The 27,539-nt window shown below is 38.4% G+C and overlaps 1 protein-coding gene across 1 annotated transcript; it reads left to right on the top strand.

Moving 5' to 3' along the window:
* The first annotated feature begins 8,049 nt into the window (after nucleotides 1-8,049).
* LOC100369573 (dystroglycan 1-like) lies at nucleotides 8,050-26,453 on the top strand. The gene is made up of 3 exons (XM_002737000.4): nucleotides 8,050-8,219; nucleotides 13,289-13,597; nucleotides 20,751-26,453. The coding sequence occupies exons 2-3, from the start codon at nucleotides 13,367-13,369 to the stop codon at nucleotides 23,943-23,945; spliced, it is 3,426 nt and encodes a 1,141-aa protein (XP_002737046.2). The 5' UTR covers nucleotides 8,050-8,219; nucleotides 13,289-13,366; the 3' UTR covers nucleotides 23,946-26,453.
* The last annotated feature ends 1,086 nt before the right edge of the window (nucleotides 26,454-27,539 follow it).

Raw genomic sequence — 27,539 nt, 5'->3', positions numbered from 1 at the left:
TGCTTTTGGTTCACATGGACGGATTTTTTCCCTAAGATCACTATATTCACTAGATTGCTACTTGTCTATCTCATTCAGTTCTAGTTCATACCATTTGCCCCATTATTCCATATATGGTATTAATGGGGACCACTATTTTAAGTGCTGTATCATTTTATTGTTATGGTTTTCTATCCAATTTTCACACTGGTAGACTTTTTTCATGTACGTTAGAATACCCTTGAAGTTGGGTTTTATGTCATTCATTTTACAGTGGTAAATATGTTTCCTAACTAACAGGCTAATAAAATTTATTGTCAGCGTTGAGGTAAGACCTTTGCAGCTGCCCATCTCTGAGGTGGCAGAGGCATTGGTCGCTGCCTCGGAAGCGCCGACGACGAGACTTTCTCCCTTTGAGGAGTTAGTTCCCCTGTGCGGTAGTACTGAGGTGGGCACGCCCGCTCCAATGCACTTGCTGGGGGAACAGAGCTGCCAACCACCACTGGTACCGATGCTGCGATACAGCATGTTCCTGCTGGGATGCTGACATCAATGGTGAGTACCGAGGTGGGATCGGTACAGCCCTCAGTGGCTGAGCTGGTCCAATCCACCAAGACTTCATCAGTGCTTACGCAACCCGGGTTGGTGGCGCAAGCACAGGGACAGACCTCGTTGTCTTCCTCTACCAATGTTAGTCAGGGTGAAAGGGGCTCCTCCCATGGTGATGAGGCTGCTTGGAAGGCCTTGCTGGTTAGCTTGGCCTCCAAAGTGGGGTATGACACAGGAGGACCAGGGGGTGAGAGTCAGGTGGCAGGCCATGCTGAAAAGGAGAACGATCCTGTTTTTGGATTGGTTCTGTCCTATGCCTTCCGTTGGCGGAGTCCTGGTTTGGGATACTCGTTTGGTGCCAAAGTCTCCTCCATGGGTTCCCCGCCCCGCCCTGCCCTGGTCCCGGTACCTCGCCCTGGTCCTGTTACCCATGCCTTTGTTAAGATGGGTTGCACGGATCGAGAAGGCCACGTTGCATGGTCATTTTACTGGCACTAGAGCCTGCATCGGGCGCTACAGGCAGAACTTAGGCCCATCAGCTCGCCCTTTTAAGTTCTGGTCGCCTGAGTGGTCAGCAACGAACCACGATCCACAGGCAGATGGCCCAGTTTCGGGCTGCACAGAGAGTCGCTCTGTACCACACCCTGCAAGTCCATATTGCCCTCTTGGCAGGAGCGGTTTCAGTTGAGCGGAAGGCAGTACTAAGTCATTGTGCCTATCCTACTCCAGTGGGGGACGAGTTTGACCACCTGCGGAGAAGGCCTTGGGTGCGTGACCTGCACTGGTTGCTGGCTAGCTGATGCGGTGGACGATTTGGTAGTTGCTGAGGTTCAATATATTCAACAGTAGTTCAAATCAAAGTTGCAGGGAGGCTCAGGCAATAAGTCCCCTGCTAAGGACCAGAACCAGCGAGGATCTAAGAGCTTGTGGTCTCCTAAGGGGCAGAAGAAGACTGCTAGCAGGAAGCGTCAGAAGAGATCCAAGTACGGTGGCTCTGGTGGTGGATGTTCTGGCGGCCAGAGAGCCTCAAAGTCTCTTTAAAGGTTTCACCAGCTGCCTGGGCGTGGTATGACTCCGGGTCCCCCTTCCACAGTCATCGGGCTCAGTCTCCCCATCTTCATCCTCCTGCACTCGAGGCTAGAGTTCGGGGAGCTATAGCTCCAAACCCCCATCCGCTCCTTCCCGTTGGATCGCACCTCAAGCAGCACACGCCAGCTTGGTGCAGGGGAGTTTCTGACGGCTGGACGCTCGCAGTAGTGACTCGGGGGGGGGGGGGTATCGGATTCCTCATCTGATGGACCTTTAAGTCCAAGGAACGTATGTCAATTAGCTGGAGTTGCAGACTGTCCAACTGAAACATTTTCAGGAGGTCACACACCTGCTTTAAACAGACAACACCTGAGTAGTGTTATACATCAACAAAGAGGGGGGACGCGTTCCCCTATGTTGTCGAAGCTAGTGGAGGAGATCCTCCTTTGGTCCCTGGAGAACCAAGTGGAGCTAACTGCTCACCACCTTTCTGGGATACACAACAGTGCCGCAGATGCCCTCTCGAGACGTGTTCAGTTTCAGAACACCGAGTGGCAGATCCCCAGTGGGTGGCGGATTTTTTTGTCTCTGGGACGGTCCCTGGATAGTTTGCCAATCACCGGATTGCAAAGCTCCTGACGTGCATGTCGCTTCTCCCAGAGACAACCACCTTTTCAATGGACGCTTTATCAATCTCTTGGAGTCACATGGATGCTCATGCCTTTCCACCTTTTCAACTAGTGCACAAAGTGTTGGAGAAACTGCAACTCAAGCCCACCTGCCTTCTAACACTGGTGGCGCCCAATTGGCCAGTGAAGGTCTGGTTCCAAATGTTGATGGACCTTCTTGTCGAGTCTCCAGTGGAGTTGCCTGATCTTCCAGATCTGTTGTCTCAGCCGGACAGCACTCTCCTGATAAACTTGTGCAAGTGCAAGGGTTTTCTGCAGAGTTGTCCTCGCTTCGGCACAGTCGGATGGCACCAGACGCTGGTATTAGATGTAGGCTCTACATTGATTGGTGTAACTAAAGGGAGATTGATCATCTCCGTCCCTCTATTAGCAAGGTAGCCGATTTTTCTTGTATTTATTTGATCAGGGAAAATCTATATTGATGATTCTTGGATATCATATATATCAGAATCTGCTGGACTCTTGGCTCTGGCATCAGGTAGGTGGCGTTCAGAGATCGGAGCACTGCCCTTCAGGGATAGATGTGCCTCCATTATGAACTCACAAGTTGTTTTGAAGACTCAGATAGTCTTTCTTGCCAAGAATCAAATTCCAGGACGTGATCCTGAACCGATCGTCATCCCATGCCTTACTAACATAGTAGGCATGGAGGACAGCCAGGAATGGATTCTATTTCCTGTTCGAGCTCTGAGTTAGTACTCAGATCGCACCAAGGTGTCTCGGACAGCGAGAAGTGCACGTTTGTCATTATGAGCAAAACAGCCCTGCCACACCATTTCACAGTGGATTGTCGATATGGTCGTGGAAGCGTACACTTTAACGGCTTCTTCAGCGACCAGTTTGAAACAACACCAGGTTAGGTTACACTAAGTGTGCCGCGTAGCAAACTATTTGGCCTTGACTTCTGGTGCCTCCCTCGAACAGGTGCTTCGAGCATGGTTCTGGAGATCTCAGAATGTCTTCATTAACTACTACCTGAGAGACCTTGAATTTATGGAGGAGGGTCTCTACAGTTTGGGACCAGTGGTGACGGGTCAGACAGCGTTCTTGGCACTGCTGGTTTCGATCTGCGCTATCCAACCCAACCAATATACTGTTTAAATGCAATAAAATTGTTCAGGCCTTATTTATTATTCAGGCGGCTGGCTTTATTAAGTCTCCCTAAATTGGGGGGTCTACTCTTGAGGCACCCAGACTTTGAAGAGTCACCTGATTGGTTGTATCCCAGGACAAGACTCCTTGTTGGTGAGTAGTTTTAGATATCTCTCAGTTTGTTTACCATTTCTGTTTTTTGTGTTAAAAAAATTGCATTTCAGCCATCAGAGGTTCCTCACCTCCAGCGAGCGTGCTAGTCTGCCTAATGAGTAATAAATGAAATTTATTATTTCCACAGATTTTCTGGTAGGTGATATAGTAAACTATTTGGGTTGTACAAACGCGTTTGTTTTACATAATCATACCTACCAGAAAATCTATGGAAACTGCCCACCTCCCCACAATCTTCTGAGCGACATGCTGTATTGCACTGGAAACATTTGGGAGAATTGAGACGAAATGGCCTCGATCGCATGATTGCCCTAGGGATGACCCCTTAGGCAAGGCCTTTTTCTTAGAGAATGTTACCATAGAATGTTCCTTTTGGACCCAGGTATATTCTCTAATAGTTTCCGTCTGGGCTGTAATCTGTAATTAAGCACTAATGAGTAATAAATGAAATTTATTATTTCCACGGGTTTTCTGGTAGGTATGATTATGTAAACAAACGAGTTTGTACAACTCTGCTAGCTTGTAAAATCTAGTTGCCCCACAAGGAAGGTGTTTAACCACTAATTGTATTGAAGGTAAGCAGTGAATTCAACAGGGGGACACAGACAGGCAGTAGTAGACTTCTCTTCTTGATTCAGATTATTGTAATACGGGATAGGCTTCCCACCTCCAGGAAAGTGGTTGATCAAAGCATCCCATCCACCAAGATGTCGCTCTGTGGACCATATTTCACCCATGCTGGCATGTCTTGTCAAAAGCCTGTCAGAACAGATGTCAATCTCAATTATGTACATATGGTAAGACATATTGGTTAGACAACACATGCTGTTGACAGTGCAGAAAATTCCACTGCAAGGTGTCAAAAAACCAAGAGAGATGACTCTACACTGCTGATTCAAAACTAATGGTTTCTTGCTCCTATAGATGGGGAGAGAAACAGAGGAAGGTAACACAATGTTACAGTCAAACAGCACAGAAGGTTAAACACGATGACCTCCCTCTTGTGCCGCTGCTACTGAATAAGTAACCTACAGGATGTGTTGCATGACATAATAATCTTGTTCAGGCTGACCCAAGGATTGACTAAGATGTATACTGATTTCATATGTTTGCATATCGGGTAAACCCAATTGCGTTCACGCACGGGAGGAAATAGTTGTTATATTAGCACGGCACGTTGAAACTTGTTAAGATTATGTATGGTCAGTCCTTTTATCTATGATTACTCAGTACAGTAACCAGTTATACATGTTAGTTCTATGGTTATAAAACAATAACTCAGGCAGAATGATAAGAAGTAGTACACAGTCTCAATGTCAGTTCATTTTTATCGAGAGCAATGTTGACAAATGTTACATCTAAAGTTTCCATTTCTGATACTTTTACCATTCCCCAAATCACGCAAGTATTTGTTCTGAAAGCTTTACAGGACTTGGACCCTGGAAAATCTATAGGACCAGATGGTTTGTCTTCCAAGATACTCGGGATTGCTGCAACCGTAATTGCTGAAGGTGTAACCAAGATTCTCAATCTAAGTATTACTACTAAGCGATTTCCAAACCAATGGAAAAAAAGGTAGAATCAGCCCTATTTTCAATAGTGGCCCCTCTAATGTAAAGTCTAATTACAGACCTATCAGCATTTTATGTATACTTTCTAAAATACTGGGGAAACATGTACACAACCAATTGTATAATTTCTTAACCAACTATAACCTGTTACATTTGGCTCAATCAGGTTTCAGGAAGTTTCACTCCTGCGAGACCGCCTTTGCTAAGATGGCATCCCAAATGAGCTACCAATATGGACAAGGGTGACCTGACAGGATTGTCCTTCTTGACTTAGGCAAGGCCTTCGCCATGATCAATCATGATCTTTTATTACACAAATTATCTTTGTATAGAGTAAGTGACCAATCACTGCAGTGGTTCAAATCCTATTTAACGGACAGGTCACAATTTGTTAAATTTAAGAGAACTACATCTGAGTCTCTTCCAATCATCACGGGTGTGCCACAAGGCTGAATACTAGGCACTGCTGTTTATAATATATACATGAATGATCTGGCCCTGGAAACGGAACAGTCAGTACTCAGTCAGAAATAAACTATAGCATGTTTTTAAAAATCTATAAGTTCAGAGGAATACTTGACAAACATTAAAAAATATTGAACTCCGGGAATGAATTAGTTTCGTCTCAGTAACCATTGACTGAGAATTAAAACAGGACAACATACTCAGTTGCCAGCAAATGAAAGGGTATGTCCTCTCTGTAACTCAAATCAGCTTGAAGATGAACAACATTTTGTGATGTCTTGTATATGCCCAGCACAGAAACATACTATTCATGGAAACAAGGAAAATATCCCCAAATTTTAATGAAATAAACCATGAAGACAATTTCAATTTACCTTGAGTAATCCCGGGGGTGAATAATAAATCCCTGTAAATTCCTTTAGGCCGGTATTTGCGAATCCGATTTGAATATAGACAGCAACACCTCCTAGAACTGGATGTCACCTAATGACCTTCAGAATTCTTAGAATTTCATTGTTAATTGTAATTTTTTTTCTGTGTATGTGCTTTGTCATGTGACTTTTCGTTTTTATGTGCGTGTGTATTGTATCGATTACCACCCATTCACTGGATGTTATGTGAAATGGCATATTGAATGAAAAGTTATGAATATAATAGTAAATCTTCCAAATGAACGTTGAATACACCGACGTTTTGTGCGCGTAGCCCGAGGTAAGCGTTCGCGCACACTTCGTTACCCAGTCTTAAAACAAATTAGATATACAAATTAGATATGCGTCCTGTTCGATACGGGACTCATAGCGACGTATACAATGCGTGTAAAATACATTGTTTATTTACATGAAATTTAACCTTGTCTTGGCTCGCAGTAAGCGTGTGCGCACGTTTTCGTAGCACGACTAACATTGTTGACGTTTAAAGATCACCTAGAGTCTGTTTCTGGTCTTTCTTATAACTTTAAATCCCTACGGAAATCCTTATTCTATTGCGGTAGATTGCTTGGGAAATTGTTGAATAATAAGGCGATAATGAACTTAGTGTTAAAGGTAAAAATGTAAGGTGGTCAGTCATCAGTTAGATGACCCGGGGTTACGACTAATCACGGCAACTATTATAAAATAGCCGCGAATCGTACATTTTTGTTTGAATCTCGAAAAACAAGCCATGCATGGCACAGTCCCCGTAAGTTATCGAATTTAAGATGTATAGTTTTGTTTATAGTGATATAGCTGAAACATATCAGGAATATGATTACCATGATTGTTTAACATTGAAATGATTGACTTTTGTATCTGATCGTCAAACGAATATTGAGAGGTATTTCTCTGGAACAACGGGTTTTTTTCAATTTATTATCAAAAATGTACGAAATGTGTACATCACCCAGGTCTTTTTATATTGTGTTATGTTCCCGGGCAATTATGCCAGAAGTGTTGAATGCCTGAGTATGTTTAATTGCGTGGATAACACCTTGTTTGACAGATTGTGACAAGACAATGCAAAGGCACAGTAACATCAATCTAAATACTAAAAGTACTCGAAGCTATTGAACTTCCGTAGTCAAGTTGAGAGAATGGCTAATTTGCATAATCATTCACATTTTGCTAATTTTACAGACACTTACATTAAAGTGATTATAACTCTCGTAACAACAGATCAATTATTGTTTTTTAAAATAATTCTGGTACGATGTTAGAAATAGTAAATAATATGGGGATTCTGGCATAGTCTTTTGTAGTCAGAGTGCTTTTTTTTATTTACGTGCAGCCATGCAAATTATGCAAAGCGTTCGAAATTTTGCAATTTTTACGGTAATTTGAGCACTTTTTTTTTTAGTATTTTATACTTGTGGTAGACCTCCGAAATTCTAACAATGTGAAGCCAAGACTGGCTACATATGAAACATCACGATTCAAAACAGAGATGCGAGTGTACATATTTTTTGTTTTAGTTGTCTAATAAATAACTAATAAAATATGACCAGATATAATTATAAATAAACAAAAGATTGTACCTATGCCTACATCAAGTTTTAATTTGATTCGGTATCTCCAGGGCCTATGATACAATCGACACCTTTCAATTTGTAAAAGTGGGACAACTACATAAACCACGGACGTACCGACGTATGTACGTGCATGCGTATACACAGAAATTTCGATTTATGGTAATACCCTATTTTAACCCTGGTATGCACGACTTATTTTTATATATATATATATATATATATATATATATATATATACCCGAATAACAATGTATGTCTTACGTGCACGAATTTTGGTGGTTGTGTTTATTTTATGAGCTATTGGCTACACTCGTCCGATTAAATTACTTTAGTGAGTGCACATTCCCTTCCTAGCAGTACCTGACCTGGTCGGCCCATCAACGATAGTGGTATCGTGTTTTCGACACTTTTGTCATGTAAATTGAAAGCTTTGGTAGTGCGCCCGCCTAGCGTATGCTAGTATGCCCTTGCCTTGCGTGCAGTACTCGCCGCAAAGCACCATGGGGCAAGCAAAATGGCGGCGTGAGTGTTGTGAAGAGTTGACCCGAAACATATCTTGGTAATTTCCGCTGTATTCGTTTTAATCGGAAGTTGTCTTCCAATGAAACAGTTCAAAATAGTTTAAAGAAGATAGCCGCAGAACTATGATATACGGACATTGGGGTAAGTGGTCTGTAGTTCGTTGTATCATCGTCGAAAGAAATAGCCTAACTCGATGTGGGATCGTGATTACTGTGCCATGACTGGAGAGTTCAACTTCACTGATTTGTTGTTGTTCGATCAATATTTGTCTGATTTTTTGAGTGATTTTATAACACGACCGAGTTTCAACCTTATAAATATCGAGCCTGTTCTTTTTGTTATGTTGGACATTTACACTGCGGTACTTGACATTATTTTTCGCGCGTTTCGGGTCATGCGAACTGACAGCTCCTGCCATGGGAAATTAACATATCAGTTTAGCTATTGCTCACTCTACCATAATGTGTTGTTCAAAGCAAGCGTTGTACTTCTACAAATAAACTTTAATATATTTCATGTATTGATTATTGATTATTGATTCTAGTATTATTAGTAACAAGTGTGTTAGCTGTTTAATAAGTGTAATGACTTTATGTAATGTGAAGAAAGGTTATACATACATGACTGTATAATATTTTGTACTTATTAATTAGGAAATTTTGAAGATTGCAATTACAATCAGTATTTTGGAAAATTTTTGCAACAGACTTTATTGCACATTTTTGCATTACGCTATTATGTATGGACAGAGAAGTATGTACATAAAGTATTTTTTTAAGTAAGATGAAAAGTAAAAATGTAGGTGATCCCAGAAATATTGCAGAGCCGCTCAGTATATATATATATATTTTTATATTTTGTTTTTTTTTACTACTAAAAAGCCAAAAATGAGCTGGTATTATTTTATTCATAGTAGATAGGGGTTTTGACCAGCTACTGGCTGATTTCAACATCACTGGTGTATGTAGTTGTTCATATTGACACTTATCACTGTATTCATAGTCTGGTGAATATCTGTATGGCTGGCATGGATTATCTGTGGCAGATAATTTGTAGCATTTATGTCATTATGTTATCAACGAATTCCATCGTTGCATTTGTCTGGAAAGTGTGATGCCCCTCAAAACTCCTTTCAATGTTTTTAAGGTAGCGGGATAGTTTTTTGGCATGAAAAATGTAAACATCTATAATCGGAATAAATTTTACAAGAAACTACACAATCTATATATGTTTGGAAAGCCCTTGACTTGTACTTTTCTATTATTAATATTTTGTGAACATAGTGTTTGTTTTAGCGTCACATGATTCTGAAAATCGGCGCGGCTGATAGTTAACTAACGTGAATACATTTTTAAATGTCAGCTCTACGGTCATGCATGCGGCTAAAAACTTTACACTGTTTTGAAGCAAGGGTCATGAAGTTTAAATCCGTATTTCTATTTTTTAAATTAAGTTTTTTTTTCCTCTCCGAAAATCGAAAATTTCAAGCACGTTTTTTGGTGTTGAAGTTGGTGTATATCGGTGGTTTGCGCAAGGTTTTTGAAAATACGTGATAGAATTTCGCAAAAGTGTAAATACGGATACAAAGCCAACATATTCGATAGTACGAAAAGCCAAACGGCGACATCGTAGCGCTACTCACTGAAACTCCATTTAAAATTAGGTCAACGGTAATTGCCAGAAATCGAACACCGAGAAATCGGCACTTTTATGATTTTAAACTTCAATCAAGGTTAACTCTTCTTTTAGCAGCAACAATTATATAGGTTGGTAGTAAATAAATTACCTTGAAGGTTGTTTTCAGAAAAAATCATGATTCGACATTTATGTCTGTGAAAAAACTGTATTTTTACCGTTTTCTTTCACGCTATGGAGTTTTGACACGGTCTGTGCTGATAACGAACGGTGACGTCATTCATTACAGCTGGGATTATGCAAAGTGGGCGGTTCTGTTTGCAGGTAGCAAACAACACAAATACTACACTGGGCAGTTGAAGTGTTTGTCAACATAGCGTATTTATGTTTGGGTCGTTTTATTTGCAAACTTATTTTCTTGAGTGTTCCACAAGTGTCTTTTAGAGACACAAGAACACTTTCCGACAATAATTATCAGACTCCCGCGAGCAAACTTGCGCAGAATACGGTAGAATAAGAAAATGGAATGACGGCTGTGGGGTAAGTTTTTTTATGTGTGGAATTGGAAGAAATGCAGAGTAAATTTTCAACACGAAAATATTGTAAATCATCATCCGACGAGACCGTTTTTGTTGGACTTGTTATTTTCGGGAGGAACCTTTAGTAGTGTTCGTGCAAGTTTAGTTTTCATTTTACCTGAATAAGCCTAAAGTGATTTTCAGACAAATTCGAAGGGAACGCTGCCCCTCCTCAACAAAATGTTCGTCTTACAGCACATTTACATGCACTCTTTTTGCAGGTACGTCAGACTTTGGTTTGATTTTGGTTTAAGATAGTAACAACCACCATCAGCTAAATTCAAGTTCATTATGTTCGCAAATAATTGTGCTGCATCAAGTTTTAAACTTGCCACTTTATCGTGAAGATTCTGGCGATCTCGGCAAAGGAAGCTACCGTAGTGTGGCTCCCCAACAGCAAGTACATTGCAGATAACTTTTTTTTCTCATGATGATAACAGTGACCAATCACTGTCAACAGACTGTAATATTTGTTTCAATTGACGACTCTTTCAACATAATTCGACCAATGAAAATACAGTGTTCTAAAATATTGACAGACACTAAACAACCCCTTGTGGTTTCTTGTTATGGCTATGACGGGGCTTCAAAGTGTCTTTTTGTCATCTTTTTGTTGCTTTAACTGGACTTTTCTGGTCTGTTTATAATTTACACTTTCGCATTGAATACGTCGTTCTGTCTTGGGAAACATCCTTTACCATTGTGAGTACCGCCATTGAGGAAACGAAAACTGCTGTGAATGACGGTGGAGTCAATGAAAGTAAATTATTGAACAGCAAACTTCAAGAGGTGTTAGCTGGGGAAGCTAACTCTGGAGAAGAAAATGACAAATTTGACTTTTTGGACAAAGACAGTTTGAAGGTGAAGATATCACAGACGCCCTTCAAGTATTTGTGAATGACTCTGACGAATCTGACGTTGGGGGCTTTTAGTTTTACAGCCAAAACAAACTCAGCTTGGACTTTCAGTTGCGAGATGTGACCCAAAAAAAACACGCAGCGAGTGATACATTTCGAAGACAAAAATACAAAATAATCGCAATCAAAGACTCCGACCATGCGCGTTAGAAATCCGGTAACATGTGATACACTCATGTACTATTTTGTTTATACAAAATTTGTTGTTTCGAAAGTGTTTTTTGTTTTTGCTGTACAGCTTCCTCCTCTTGAAACGAAGCAGTGCACATATCTTATCAGCTGTGTGTAAACTACAAACAGATATCATATCAGTTGTTTGTAAATAGCTTAGCCCCAGTTCAGTTATGTTTGTTAACCATGAATATTAATGAGAAGCACTCATGGGGTGTACACTGGATAAACAAAAAACTTGGGTATTTGTTTGCACACAAGAAAAAAACCAGTTTACTTGTACAAGATATTATTTTTTCAATAAAATAAATACACTAATGTATGTGGCATGCCTTATGGAGCTATGCTTGTGATTTTCAAAATAAAATGTGAAAAGTGCCCAAAAAACTATTCCGCTACCTTAAGTAAGTTGTAAATGACCATAGTTTGTTGCCAGTATTTTTGCTGTTTGCTACTTAAAATTACTGTATATTGTGACAAATATCATGAAGGTTTTCTTTCAGTTATATATACGTTTTCAATTAAGATGCATATGATTTGAGGTTATTTTCATAAATCACCTGCAATCAACACAATCAAGGCAAAGAATGTACTGTTTCCCAGCATGTCTGGCAACCATCCTGTGAGCACTGAAGTGCATGAATGTGTCATTTCCTGTCTCAATTATTTTGTCTACCACATGTCGACAATTAAATTCAATAGACAATTCCCCCAGGGAGAATAGTTGCTGTCTGTAGTTATACATGTAGGTAGTTTGGTTATCCCACATCAATTACTACTTGTATAAAAAAATTAAGTGATAAAAAAAATCTCAAATTTGTTTAAGTCAATCTTTTATGGAAATTAAAACATTCACACATGTCATAACAAGTTTAGAAATATCTTATGGTAAACCTAGGACACTAGAAAATACATAAATAATGTATTTTCTAGTATCTTTGGGTTAAAGAAAGAACACTTAAGGTTTTGACCTTAAACACCATGAAAACATTTCTTCCTCTCATCTATCTTGTGCACATATCTATCAAACATTGATTTTCGGTATTCATATGCATATTTATAATTTATTTATAATAAATATGTGAGCCGAACCACAATGAACTAGGATTAGTCACTAATAATTGTAATCATGTTTTTTTTTCCATTGGGAGTCGGAGTAAAATCTAAAAGACTCATTAAATTACATGTACGGTAGTAATATACAGTCACATTACTGTTGCTCACTCAACAATCTAATAACAAATTTGTCTATATATTTTTGTTCACATTTGCAAACTGACTCCCATCTCTATATTGTCATCACTGGGACCACTTGGTGGGTTTTAGTGTCATGAACACAATTGTGTGGGTGTTTGCGAAAGATGGATATACTGAATAATATCATGGAGGTAATTAACATTCCAGTGACTATCTCCTGTAATGATAAAGTCTGTATGCTGCAATCCCATTAAAGCTTTCTTTGTTCCATGACCAGATCATAAATCGCTGTAAAAGGTTATACAGTATGGTACAGTAAGCAGCCTGAGTGAATGCACATCTCGACCTGCATTTTTAATATAAAAATCAAGGTGAAAAAAAAATGTTCATTAAAATCTGTAGCCAAATTATTTCTAATTGGTCAAAAATTAACAAATAACATACAGAAACAAAAATACATTCATGAAAGTGCAAAACTTAGACACGCCTTAAATTCACTGTCGCCTATATTTTTAACATGTTGGTATAATTGTATGGTATATTCTGTTGATACACGAAAAGACTATTGAATTTAGGACCCTTAAAATGTTGTGTTGCTATGGTACCGTGAATGGTAAAAACCATTAAAGCTTTGTTTGTTCCATGAAAATAGTCGTAAAATGTTGTAAAGCTTAACTTGCTCAGTCTAAATCTCTTTTTTTTTTACTTTCAGCTTCTAAAGTAAAATCATTGGTGTGTGGAAAGATGATTTGAGTGCTGTTTGTGTTACTGAACTCTAAGTATTATCAATATGCTGTGCACTAGTCAAGATAGACGTATATCCATGCATAGCAGATTATTGCCGCTGCTAGCTCTTTTGTTCATTTCTACCTTCAGCCAATACTCTCATAGCCAACCTAATTATAACTGGACACCAGTATCCGTGTCATATGGCTTGCCTGATGCAAAGGCCACTGTGGGGAGAGTGTTCAAGTATACTATATCTAAGGATGCCTTTGCTGGCGATATCACAAAATATCAGGTGAGGTTAAATATAGTTTGTGTTTTTTGTTGAGAAAAAAGACCTTAGGGACGACGTCAAAAGATCGATGTCGGATAAAAAACTTAATTCCTTTAGTTTTTTTCCAAACCCCCCTACCCCCCACTGAAACTTAATTGATAAATATTGGTCATGGCGTCAGACTACATACACCATTAAATACAAATTGATAATCGAACAGTAGTATTGCATAGCAGTTGGTTGTCGGGTGGGTGTAAAAAGATTTTACAAATGCACCTCATTTGACGCACAGATTTACACTCGAACCAAACCATTTTTTCTGGGGTTTTTTCCTTTTTCGGTTATTTCTGTCCATGATTGGATAGAAAAAAAACGAACTACAAATACTCCAAGATTGTTTTGACTTCATTAAAAAATAAAATCGTTTTTGTAAGATGGAAACTTTTTGAGGTCAAAACCCCCCACCCCCAAACTAAAGGAAATAAGTTTTTTATCCGACATCGATCTTTTGACGTCGTCCCTTATTACACTCTTTTGATGAACTACCATAAATAAGTGTAATTTTTCAAACACTTCAATCTTTCCCGGCACCTGGTTTTTCATAGTTACCGACGACTATTCAAAAATACAATGCTCATTTTCTACTAAGCTATGCATTGGTGTTAGTTTTTATTTTAGACTTTTTATAGACCATAATTTTCATTACCCACAAAATTAAAACCACTGAATATTACATTAAAATCTTCAGGTAGCGCATCTCCTCCACTCACAGCCGCTTGCATACCATAACTCACACAAGTAGCATGCCTTCTCTTGCTCGCATACCGTATTTATTCGGGTATAAGCCCAGGGTCCTGAACATGGAAAATTGCCAAAAAAAGGGGTGGGCGTTTGCCAGGAGATCCCCAGCAAAAAAAAACAAAAATTTGCAAAAATTGACGACACGCAGATCGAACTGCGGCAGGGAATAGAACTGCAAATGAAAACATGCAACGAAAATAAATGAACAATATGCAAAACTAGAAGTAAAACAAAATTAATGTATTGCTTATAATGTGACAAATAAACCAGAAATAATAAAAATCAACAGTGAGGAATCATTTGAAATAGGATTTTCCCGCCGACAAACACGCCCAATAGGCGTGAACTCAAAATGAATTAAAATGTCAGGGGTTAAACTGCGTAAAATTATTTCCGGTCTCTACAAATTACGAATCAACCGTCATACAAGATCAATAATAATTTACAAATTTACACAGTAAAAATTCATAGCTGTTTGAAAAAACTTCTCAGAACTTTATTTGTACGTTTATTGCCATCTTCGTCAAACTCAAAACCAACAAAGTCCAATTCGGCGTCACTGTAGCCGTCGAACAAAATCCCTACAACTTATTCCTGAAGTTGTCGATATCGTCCCACACAATTTGGACTTAGCACTTTTAATCCACGGATTTCGCAGCCTGTCAGCTTGGTACTTTTCATTCATGTCTAATCATAAAAAGAGACAAGAAAAATGGGGTCGCTCTGCTGCACGGTGCTTTTGTTTACAGTCTAGCAATCATCTTTAGTCTATATGCATCTGCTTTACTGATTGGCTAAGAATGACATCACTACTAGTATTTCATCATAAAGGTCAAATCAATCACGGTGAAAGTTATCATTCAGCAAGTTCTGAAATAGGAATTTTTTTTTTATCCAATGACAGAAGAATAGTTTTCATGGCAGAAATGCAATAGCGGCGATGAAAGATAGTAAAAAAGTTGGCAGTTTTCTGCGTGACATTGCAAAATTGGTGGCCCCAGTTGTGGATTCGCAAGCTGCTACAAAATATTTTATAAAGCCAAAACCTAATGTGATTTCAACCACTCTCCCAGGTACGGGTTGCTACAATATTGCAACATTGTTTTCATTGTCGACTACACTAAAGCCGAATAAGTGCGCCACTGGCTTTGAGGCTCTCCTTATTCGATTTGCTTGAATCGTTTCCAAGGAAGCACAAACCAAACGGCCGACCCTTTTTAAGGCCACAACATATTTCAAAAAGAGAACTACCATTTCTGCTTTAAAGTATATATTTTTATAGACTTGCTGACTGTTATGATTCTGAAAAAAATCAGCAGTGAACGCGCTGCCCTGAAGGCAGAAAGCTGTCACAGCTATTTTGCGTTCACCCCTTGTTTTACGCAATTAACAATTATATTTTGAATTTTTATAAGCATCACGACAGACTTCAAGAAAGTCAACTGTTAATACAACCACAGTCAACGAATAGAAAATAGTTTTTTTTTTGTGTAGAAAAAGACCCCCTGGGCGTGTGCCCGGATATGACCTCAACTTCTTTATTGTGTCAAAAGTGGGGGGGTGGGTGTTTGCCCAGGCATGGGCTCTTACCCGTATAAGTACGATACCATAACTCACACAAGTAGCATGCCTTCTCTTGCTTGCATGCCATAACTCACACAAGTAGCATGCCTTCTCTTGCTTGCATGCCATACCTCACACAAGTAGCATGCCTTCTCTTGCTTGCATGCCATAACTCACACAAGTAGCGTGCCTTCTCTTGCTCGCATGCCATAACTCACACAAGTAGCGTGCCTTCTCTTGCTCGCATGCCATAACTCACACAAGTAGCGTGCCTTCTCTTGCTTGCATGCCATACCTCACACAAGTAGCATGCCTTCTCTTGCTTGCATGCCATAACTCACACAAGTAGCATGCCTTCTCTTGCTTGCATGCCATAACTCACACAAGTAGCATGCCTTCTCTTGCTTGCATGCCATAACTCACACAAGTAGCATGCCTTCTCTTGCTTGCATGCCATAACTCACACAAGTAGCATGCCTTCTCTTGCTTGCATGCCATAACTCACACAAGTAGCATGCCTTCTCTTGCTCGCATGCCATAACTCACACAAGTAGCATGCCTTCTCTTGCTTGCATGCCATAACTCACACAAGTAGCATGCCTTCTCTTGCTTGCATGCCATAACTCACACAAGTAGCATGCCTTCTCTTGCTCGCATGCCATAACTCACACAAGTAGCATGCCTTCTCTTGCTCGCATGCCATAACTCACACAAGTAGCGTGCCTTCTCTTGCTCGCATGCCATAACTCACACAAGTAGCGTGCCTTCTCTTGCTTGCATGCCATACCTCACACAAGTAGCATGCCTTCTCTTGCTTGCATGCCATAACTCACACAAGTAGCATGCCTTCTCTTGCTCACATGGCCAAAACTTGCACAAGTTGCATGCTGATTTTTGTTGTTGCAATCCTATCCAATGTGGCTGACTGGCAGCCATTTTGTTTGACGATAATCAGCTATTTTTTGTTTGCCCAATTGTATTTTGTTTATACCTTCAGGCTTTCCAATAGTTCCAACTTTAGTACACAACTGACAATTACCGGATTCGGCTGATACCCCGCCCATCCTAAACCCCGCCCATGGGCGATGTTTCAAATAGTGGGCGATGTTTTGGTCCACACATTGCCTGACCAATTTTCCCGTCCGACATCTTGTATCGAGCGCGCTATTTCAATTATGACGCTAAAATAATTCACTGTGAAGTCGAAAAGCATTAAAACTTCAATAAAACCAATGCTGTATACGAATTGTTGTTGCGTATTATGACTTGTTAAAATAAATTTCACTTGCGTTTATTACACTCGAATAAAGTCTACGCTTGAAAAGAATGTTATTTACGAAGTTTAAAACATCCAAGCTTTCCGGATTCGAGCCTCTTGGTTGTTATCAGCAATGTTTAATCTTTGTCTGTATCGCATTCCGGTAAACAAGAAATGGGCGAACTAAAATGTCTCCTGCGTTTCACTTGCGACATGATTATTAAAACACTGAGTTAAGTGGTCATGTACGTTCTATAAATCTAACCTTGTACACATAATCTTGTACTGACGTGATTTTTGTCCAAAAAAGACGTTCCCCTTCAGTTAACCCCCAGTTAACTCTTCGCATTCATGACATTTGTGAGAGTTGAAAGATTTTTTGAACACATGACAAGTAACTATATTGATTTACGTACGTTACGTCATGTACGTTCTATAAATCTAACCTTGTACACATAATCTTGTACTGACGTGATTTTTGTCCAAAAAAGACGTTCTCCTTCAGTTAACCCCCAGTTAACTCTTCGCATTCATGGTATTTGTGAGAGTTGAAAGATTTTTTGAACACATGACAAGTAACTATATTGATTTCCGTCAAGCTGGATGGCCCGAATTTAAATATCAGTGTGTAAACTCTTTTGAGGTCATTGCCCAATGCCGCACGTAATTCAAACGCGTGGTTATTATAGTTCAGTCGAAATGTACGTGAATATTGCGATCGAAGTGCACTGTCCAGAGTTTATTATATTATAGTAAAATTTAACTTGACACATGGTATAGTTTATATTACATGTTCACCATTGGAACATCGATGAATCACAAGTATTTAAAATATTTTCTTGACTTTCCGTAGATACCCTAGACTATCATTTTTAATGATTTAAATGCGCTCATGTTTATGTTTGCGTAGTTATTACGAATGCAACGCATTATCAAGTCGGTAATATTGAAATATTCACAGACCCAATACCCCGGGTCAGCATCCTAACAATAGTAAAAATTGAGTTTGCGTAATTATCATGAAAGCAATAAATTACAAAGTTGAAATATTCAGAGCTGGTACAATATTGTAAACAAATTTGCATAAATAGAAAAGCAGTGCACTAAGTAAACGACGTTGATATATTCAAAGCCAGTACAGACAGTGTTCTCCCCAGGCCTCTGAAGCGACACGGTACCGTGACGCTTGGACACTCGGTCGTGATGCTTACCCTTTGTCCGTGACGCTTGGTCACTCAGCCGTGATGCTTATATTTTTGTTTACAAATGTCAGTCTCGTCTTGCACGTATTTAAAACAATAACATGTATTGATCGATTTAGGTAATCCCGCTTTTGTTAGCCATACAAAGACAGTGATAAAAACGGAAGTCTGCAATATGTTGCGAAGTCTTTCAAAGGTGCAGAGCCTCCAAATCAAAAAAAAAATAACTAGAGTAGCAATAATTTGCCCATTGCACGCAACGGCAACAATGTGACAAAACAAGTCACGGCGTACGTCGGGAAGATCAACCCCGATTTGCTGCACTCTGATTTGTTATCACTCAATCGCTGGTGACATTATTTACTCCAAAATTAAAAAAAGAACAAGTGAAATTAAGTCGCATTGGAAAGAAAAGTATGAATAATTCAACAGCAGATGAGACTGGATGAGACAAAACAAACTCTGACCTCTGGAAATACCCCATTCATAAGGTACCTTAGTACAGAAAAACGCCGCCCTAAGGCGACATAATGCACGTTGCAACATTGTGACCGATGCATGCTGGGCTATCAGGGGTTCTGATCGAGGTAACAAAGATGGCGGCGCAGAATGCATGATTTTCCGCGATGTTTAAAAACAACATCTCGTTGGCAATTTAGATGTAATGCTTATGATAATCATCAATGAATCGTTTTAATAAACAATTTGTGTATTTCACACCAAAAAGTCAGATACCGATGATCGCAATAGCAGCGGTGAATACCCGTCCAACGCAATGCCGTCAGCTGACAATGTTACGGTGATCGTAGCGTTGTACTCACAAGGTATATTGCAATGAAAAATCGCCGAACTGCCATTGTAGAATTTTTTTTTAATTATTGATTTATTAATTTCAACATATTTCGATATATCTTGCCGACTTTATACATTTAACCAAAAAATGTTTTCCCCGACGTTTATATGAACCGACAGTGACATGGGGCACTAAAACTTATACACAATGATGAACCAGTTACATCCATGGATAACAGTATATTCACTGACTGGCTATAACACAAGTTTTTCAATTTTTTTTCCTTTTTATGATGTTCCATTTCAAACTTTATTTGACTTGATACAAAAACAAAAAATACAATGCAGTAAAATGATATAAAATTTATCAGATATAAAAATATCTTGTCTTTAATTAATTGTAGATTGACAATATTTGTTGGGAAAAACTGATTATTATGCAAATAACATTTATGCAAATTAGATGCATTGTTATGCAAATTGGCCGTGATGCTTGACATGAAGTCTGGGGAGAACACTGACAGGGTTGCATACAAGTTGCCTAATGACAGTACCGTCGGATATAATAAAAATTTTACTAGATCAACGCACGGATCACAAAAGAAAAAGGTTGCTAAGGTAACGCGCCAATTCAGTGCGTGACTTGGGGTCAAACTTCGGTCAACACACACTGGATGCCAGCATCGCCGCGCAGCAAGTTTCGCAAAGTACTTGAAGTTCAATTGCGTCCCAAAATGATATCGCTGATCACCCAGTTGTCGCAGCGTGTGTTGTGTCATGTCCATGATGCATCCCGTTTCGACTTTGACTTGCTTTTCCTTCTTAGTGCATGTTCTTGTTCACGTAAAATGCGACCTCTCACCAATGTATTAAAATACTTTGAATATATACTTTGCATGATTATATTTGGTCAACGCGAAACATTATTTTATCTAGACAATTTTTATCAACACAGGGTTATTTTTCCAGACAAGATGGGCCTCGTAATATCTGCCAAAAGATCACCCAGGCGATCTTTTGGTCCACATTTTTCTAAAAAAAAATTGAATCCTCCATAAGATCGCCCAGGGCGGGGTATCAGCCGAATCCGGTACATTCTAGCATATAAACAAATGTTGAACAATTGTCACCTTTTTTTTGCGAAAGTCACTGCGAATCTCACTCAGACAAATTTCTCTCACAAAATTCAAAGTGGTGGACACCATGTCAACTGTACTTGTGTACTGGCATATTATGACCCAGTTAATGAAGTTAAATATTTATTTATTAAACTTTAGTCATCAAAGTGTCACTAGATTGATTGATTTTTCACTCGCATTACTCAAGAATTATGTAAACAGTCCTAGTTCATTTATTTCACTTATACACTTGCATGTTTCCCACCATAGATGACTTTGTTGACATTGTCTGACTTGCTCATAAATGTGAATGCATTGTACATGTAATGTATATCCAAGTATAGCAAAAATGCTCATGCACTTTCTGCGTATGGTACAGTACATTTGTATATACAATTGAAATAACTGGGTAATATCTATTCTAAACTTTGTATTTGCAGGTGAATGAAGCGGGCAGTAGCGACATTCCTTCTTGGATGTATTTTAATGATGCTAGTAATACAATAGAAGGTATCCCAACTCATGAAGATGTACATCAATATTATATATCAGTTACTGCCTATGGTCACTCTCATAACAACACTTACACATCAAAGGCTGTTGATGTATTTTCCATTGACGTTGTTAATGGACCATCGATAGAATCATCTTCAGCTGCAACCCCATTAAATGAATACAGCAAAAATGGTAAAGTGAAATGTACTGATGGAGAGCCAGAAGCGTTGGCGACAATTATTCTTGATGCTAATTGGTCTAAAATGACTCCCAAACACCGTGTTCATTCAGTTGAAAGGATGGCAGAATATTCCGGATTTAGTAAGAATTTATTCAAGTTGTTACCAGCGGGAAAAGATGGGTTGTTCAATTCAAATGCTCTTGTTGCTGGGCCAGGAAATATCAAACATCAAAATTATCCAGGAATTTTACTCTCATGGCCTGTGGGTTGTGGGTATGATGTGAACAAACTCCCTGTAGTCATGGTGATAGAAAGTACTGCTAAAGATGGAGGACTTGCAAAAAACATTGGACACAATGTGATTGGTTGGCATATTTCTCATCCACAGCAAAAAAGAAGTAAGAGAATGAAAAGACAGATTGCAGCAATGGCAACTATTGTACCAACTCTTCTACCTACACAGATATCACCAACATCAACAACTGATGTAGGAGGAATGGAATCTACAGCTATTCCATCTGGTAGAGTAGTTCCAAGTGAAACATCACCAGTGATGTCTGAGGTAATACGTACTAAGATATCACCAACCAAGAGTATAATGCCTTCTGTGAAACCAACAGATACCAAAGTCAGAACACCATCAGCATCTCCAACTAAGAAAATGACGTCAAAGACAAAAACACCAGGTTTGATGACTGCTATGCCGACTCCTACACCTGCGCCACCATTACCGACCAAAGCAGTCACAGAAGGACCAAGTAGGACATACTCCCCACCGATGCCTTCAGTAGCGGAGACAGAAGCATTGTCAACTATTCCAGCTATGACCAGTACGCCAATGACTAGTTCAAGTGCGGTAATGCCATCCCAGCTGCCTCCAAGTGCAGTGATTGAACCCAGTCGTACATACATCTCACAGACGGATGAACCAACCCAAATAGTTGTTACCCCAACACCAGTTCCTACCACTCTGGAACTCACAACTACATCAGAGCCATTAAAACCACAAATTACAACTGGCAAAACTCCATTGACGACTACCTCCACAGTGGTTAAACCCAACAAGGTACCTTTAGTTCGAAACCCACCAATCATGCCAGAGATCATTACTGGCAAAGTATTTAAATACCAAATTCCCCAGAACACATTTTATGATGAGGAAGATGGTGACACATTCAATCTGAAACTTGTTTTCACAACATCTGATGGTATGCCTGTTCCATCTGATTCCTGGATTCAATTTAATACGAATTTGCAAACCTTGATTGGTCTGCCGATGAAGACTGATGCCAGGCAGAACAATAAGTACATATTAACAGCAGTCGATAGCGGTGGTAAAATTGCTATTGTTCCAATGGACTTAGATGTAACACTGAGTAGTCTTAAGAAGAACCACGAATTTAAGATATCTCTAGTAGATGGTTCGAAAGACCTGGATAATAAAGTGACAACAAAGGTTGACATTATTGAAAGATTGGCAACTTTGTACGAGGATCCAACTACTGATTTTATCTCTGTTTCATCCTTTGACAAAGATTCATGGACACTTGGCTGGAGTAACAATACTCAACGCTATGACCCTTGTCCAAGAAAAAAAATTAAACTGCTTACTAAAGTTATAGAAAAAATGAAAGGAACTCCAGGTGTACCAAGTCAGGCCTTAAAGGAAGCCATGAGACCAGAATATGTTGTAACTAGAGTCGAAGATACACCTTTTGGGCCTTGCACTGAGGAGGAGATTGCCACAACTAAGGCTCCACCAAGGATTGTTTCACCTGTACCAACATTAACTCCCAACACAGCACCCATTCTATTAAACCACATTGACAGAGTAGTTGTCTATGATGGAGAAACATTCAGTTATCAAATCCCACAAGATACTTTTTATGATGCGGAAGATGGTGTCACACCGAATTTGAAATTGATATTCTTGACCATTGAAGGAGTAATGATGCATAAAGCTTCATGGGTACAATTTAACGTTACTTCCCAGACTCTGTACGGCATACCAATTAACAGAGTAGGTAAATACGAATACATAATGGGTGCAATGGACAGTGGCGCTAAAATTGCACGAGATGCATTTGAAATTGAAGTAGTTATGAATCCTCACAAACCAAACTATGAATTCAGTGTGACTCTGTCCAATGACATTACAGAATTTGAGAATGATGTTTTTAAAACTATGGATCTAGTTGGACGTATTGCTATGTTATACGGTGATGATTCAAATGACGCAATCACTGTGGCTTATATGAAGAAGGGCTCTACCATTCTTGGTTGGAGTAATAATACAATGATATATGAACCATGTCCAATTGAGGCAATTGGAAAATTAGCAAAGTTACTAGAAACAGATAAACATCAACCAACTGAAATATTTATTAACACTCTAGCGCCTGAATATGAAGTGTTGAGTGTTAGCACGTCTCCAATAGGTCCTTGCGTTTCACCTAATAAAGGAACAGAGGCACCTGAAGGTCCAGGGATAGCTGAATCATCTGGTCTTACAAGTGATGAAGAGATATGGGTCATAACAGTTGTTCCTGCATTAATTGTAGCCGCTGTACTCTTACTTGCCGGTTTGATTATTTTCCTGTGTTATAGATACAGTCGTAAAGGTAAACTATCCGATGAAGATGAGGACACGTTCATTCACAAGGGCGTTCCAGTTATCTTCACGGATGAAATGGATGATGCAGAGAAGCCACCTTCGTCTGCATCTCCATTAATTATGAGAGAGGAAGTACCTCCTGTTCCTCCCCCAGAGTATCCCAGACAAGGTTCACCCAGCAGTAACCATCCTCTGTTGGCACATTCTTTTGAAGATAATGCAGACTTGGATGATACTTTTTTCTACCAACCACCTTCTGGTCTCTCATCTACGCCAGACAGCCGACGATCTACTCCTCGTAATTTACGTGCATATAGACCACCACCTCCTTATGTACCTCCATAATAAACAATCTTGAGCACAAAAATCAGAAAGTACAGAGGACCAACTATGAGAGCAGGTTGTCCTCATTACAGCTTTTGTATGGATATTTTATTTTGGATTCTGACACATTATTATAATCGTTGATCACGCCATTACCTCAGCATTGTCCAAGATATTATTGTAACTTTTGGTTCTATCATTACATTACAACTATATTCATATTACTATTTTATGTAAGTTCTTATGACTTTATCAATTACTTGAAATAATGTCAACCAACTTCCCTGCTTTTGTTATGAGGTACGTAAACTTTGGGAGAATCAAGTACATGGATCATATCACAATTCCAAATTTTAGTGCATTGTGGAATAGTTTTGTCAGGTTGCACGAGTAGGCATGCTTTTGATTTTGGGGGCTGCATTCAGTCAAAACTATCCCACAATCCACTATGATATTGTCTATGCAGGGATTGCCAACACTGCTTTATGGTATTTGCCTTAATTTTCTTTTTTTTAAGTTATCTTAATTTTAATTAATTATTTTAATATATTTACTTTGAATGCAGTGATCTATCTCCCTTGGGTTTATTAAGCATGGTACCATTATGCTTGAATTGTTGAAAAAAAACAAAAACATTGAAGCTTGTTAAATCTATTGTATTTAATTGAAAATTCTGGTATAGTCATATGCACAATCAGATGCAGTGCTTGGACAAAATCCTGTGCGAGATTGGTGGAATATACCACATTTGCTCTATTATTAGTACATGCAATTGTATTTGGTGTGTCTATAGTCAAAACAAGTCATACTGTATATTAATGTACTTCTAATTGGAACAAATGTGGTTACGTATATTTGTCTGTCTTGAAGGGTGCAGGTTTTGACTTTGTCTTTTTAAACAAAAACGCAAAAAATATTTCATAGTTTTTTTTTACAAGCAAATGTAGTTTTCTGAATTGTAGTAAAAAAAATGTATCCATTTATTACGCAATATAGACAGAAATTGACCAGATATTTTGCAGATGTCAGAAATATAATATAGTGGCTGATGTCAAATACTAACATATATAAAGCAATCGACTTTGAAATACTTGAATAGTTAGTCTAAAATAATGTTTGTGTGTCTTGATGAAAGATTTTACACACAAACGTTTAACAAAATGAATGCAAATGATTTATTTGTGACAACTTTTGACCATTGTGTGTGTGTGTGTGTGTGTTTGCATGCATGTGCATGGTATCAGTTCTGATGTAAGGTTCTGTCTCTATTTATATATCAGCGTTGATTCCCAAGCTGTCTGAAATGTTGATTTTTTTTATCCACTCAGGTACAGAAAGCAGACATTTTGTGAATTTGTGATATTATTTTTGAGTTCCATTGGTATTTATTGGTGTCCATTGTTTTGTAAATATGGTTCATGTTCACACTGGTTCTATATATTAAGCTGTTTTGAAATCTTTCATTCTTATGACTATGCAGTAGTAGGCGTTTTATTCTTGCATTCTGAACTTTTAAAAGTCTTGTTTGAACATTGTCTTAACACCAAGTGGAGGCTGTAAAAATCTTTGGGTTTTTATTTTATGGTGTTACGATATGAAGGGACTGGGAAAGAATAATTGGTTTTTAGTAATACAGAATGAATTATTGACGATCTCTTGTTAGTTACAGTATATACATACTGTACAGCTTAATTGATACATAGTAGTCTTTATCTTCTGTCTAAAAAAGTACATGGCATTTTTGCTTTCAGTGTTTGAAGTATTGGTCACCTTGTATTTGATATACAGGAATCGTTGTATACATGTATAATTAGTACAATATAAAGGGTTGTGCTGTTTTTTTGCATATAATGTTTAATTTACAAATTAATTCTAATCTATGCATGCTCTTATTAGCTCTTCACGTTTACTATGATATATTAGTATGATAAGCTGTTTTACATTGCCCTAGGTTTCCTTGCAATGATAATAGTGCTTGATATAGTTTATTTTGAACCATGATTGTATGGTGGATTACTTAAAATGTAACTCGATATTATCGTAATATGTTGACAGCTTGTATCAAAACATATATTGTCTCACTGATGCACATGCATTTTATTTTAGAATTCCAGCTATGAAGTTTTTTTATATCATATAGTTCTATTTACTGCCTCAAGTATGTGTGTAATTCCCAGATTCTTTCCATCTTTGTAACCATATCAACACTATTGTCACAGAAACAGAAATTAACAGCTGAACCTGTACCTGTATTGATCAACCAATCTGCCACCACCAATGATATGTTTGAAGCTTGCAGAAATCATAAATATTTGATCTCGTGATTTCAAATCATTCATGTTCTAAAATTTTGCATTTCTAGCAAATGGTGTTCACTACCCGTACCCGTTATTTAGAAAACCTCTGAATTTGTTTTTGTTCTCACAAATGTATAACTAATATTTTTTTTTACTACAAGAAAAGTTACTCTGACTTATTCTATGTACTTCACTGTACATTAACTTCAATAAATCATTAACTAATTTATAACTATTGTTTGTTTTTTGGCGAGTCTTTGCAGTTCCCGGTCGAGAGAGAGAGAGAGTGTGCGTGCTGGCGTGTCACCGCCTGTTCCACTGATATCTCAAGAACCATGTGTTGGTTTTGATGAAACTTGATGCATAGATGCGCGCAGATTTTATTAGATTTGGGGTTAAAACCATGCATATTACCTATTTTGCATGATTATTCAATTTTGGGCTTTTCCACTACTAAGTAATATAATCATCGTATTACAATAAAACCTGGTACATAGATGTCATAGGACAATGCACAGACCTGATAAGTTTTGGGTTAATATCCATTAATTTTGTGGGCTTTTCTGCTCATTCAAGTTCTAATCATTACATTTCAATGAAACTTCGTACATAAATTTTCTAGGACTATGCATATGCCTAACTAGTTTGGATTAAAAATCTACATCTTAATAACCTAATTTGCATAAAGATTAATCCATGATCTTTTAAGTACTAATCACATTTAAATGAAACCTGGTACATAGATGCCATGGGACAATGCACAGACCTGATAAAGATTTGGGTTAGAAGGCATGCATATTAATTACCTAATTTGCATTATTAATGCTAATCATCACGTTTCAATGAAACTTGGTACATGGATGCTGACTTCTCAAAAAATGTTATCTCAAAGAATCAGATTAAATTTGACTGAAAACCACAGATATAAAGTCAAATGTATTTTCTGTAAGTACCGGTATTATAAACTTCAATAATGTGGATCAGATTGTACATCTTTGTAGAACAAAAGTGTCCAATTGTTTTATTGCACATATAATACACCCATTTCTGTGGGATATCTGAACTAGTTGGAAAAGTATTGATGGAGAATGTAAATTCACTGATTTTTGGCTGAAATAACTTTCTCCTGAAAAGCCTTTCAATTTGTTTTCTTATTTATTGTGTATGGATTGTAAAACAGGACTGAGCATGTTTGCTTGTAGCAATAATGCTCCATGTACATTTACTAACCTTGCGTGTATCGAGTATGTTGGGTGTACCGTGTCTGGATTGTAACTTGCAATCCAATCTAGTATCATAACCAAGTGAAAGTACAATA

The sequence above is a fragment of the Saccoglossus kowalevskii genome, chromosome 3 (genome assembly GCF_978046115.1).
Source record: "Saccoglossus kowalevskii chromosome 3, keSacKowa6.1, whole genome shotgun sequence".
Taxonomy (NCBI): domain Eukaryota; kingdom Metazoa; phylum Hemichordata; class Enteropneusta; family Harrimaniidae; genus Saccoglossus; species Saccoglossus kowalevskii.
The sequence above is the reverse complement of the archived record's forward strand: the minus strand, read 5'-3'. Positions and strand labels throughout refer to the sequence as shown.

Coding starts and splice junctions, on each gene's coding strand:
- LOC100369573 (XM_002737000.4), top strand. CDS start 13,367: ATGCTGTGCACTAGTCAAGATAGACGTATATCCATGCATAGCAGATTA. Junction 13,598..20,750: donor GCGATATCACAAAATATCAG/GTGAGGTTAAAT, acceptor TTGTATTTGCAG/GTGAATGAAGCGGGCAGTAG.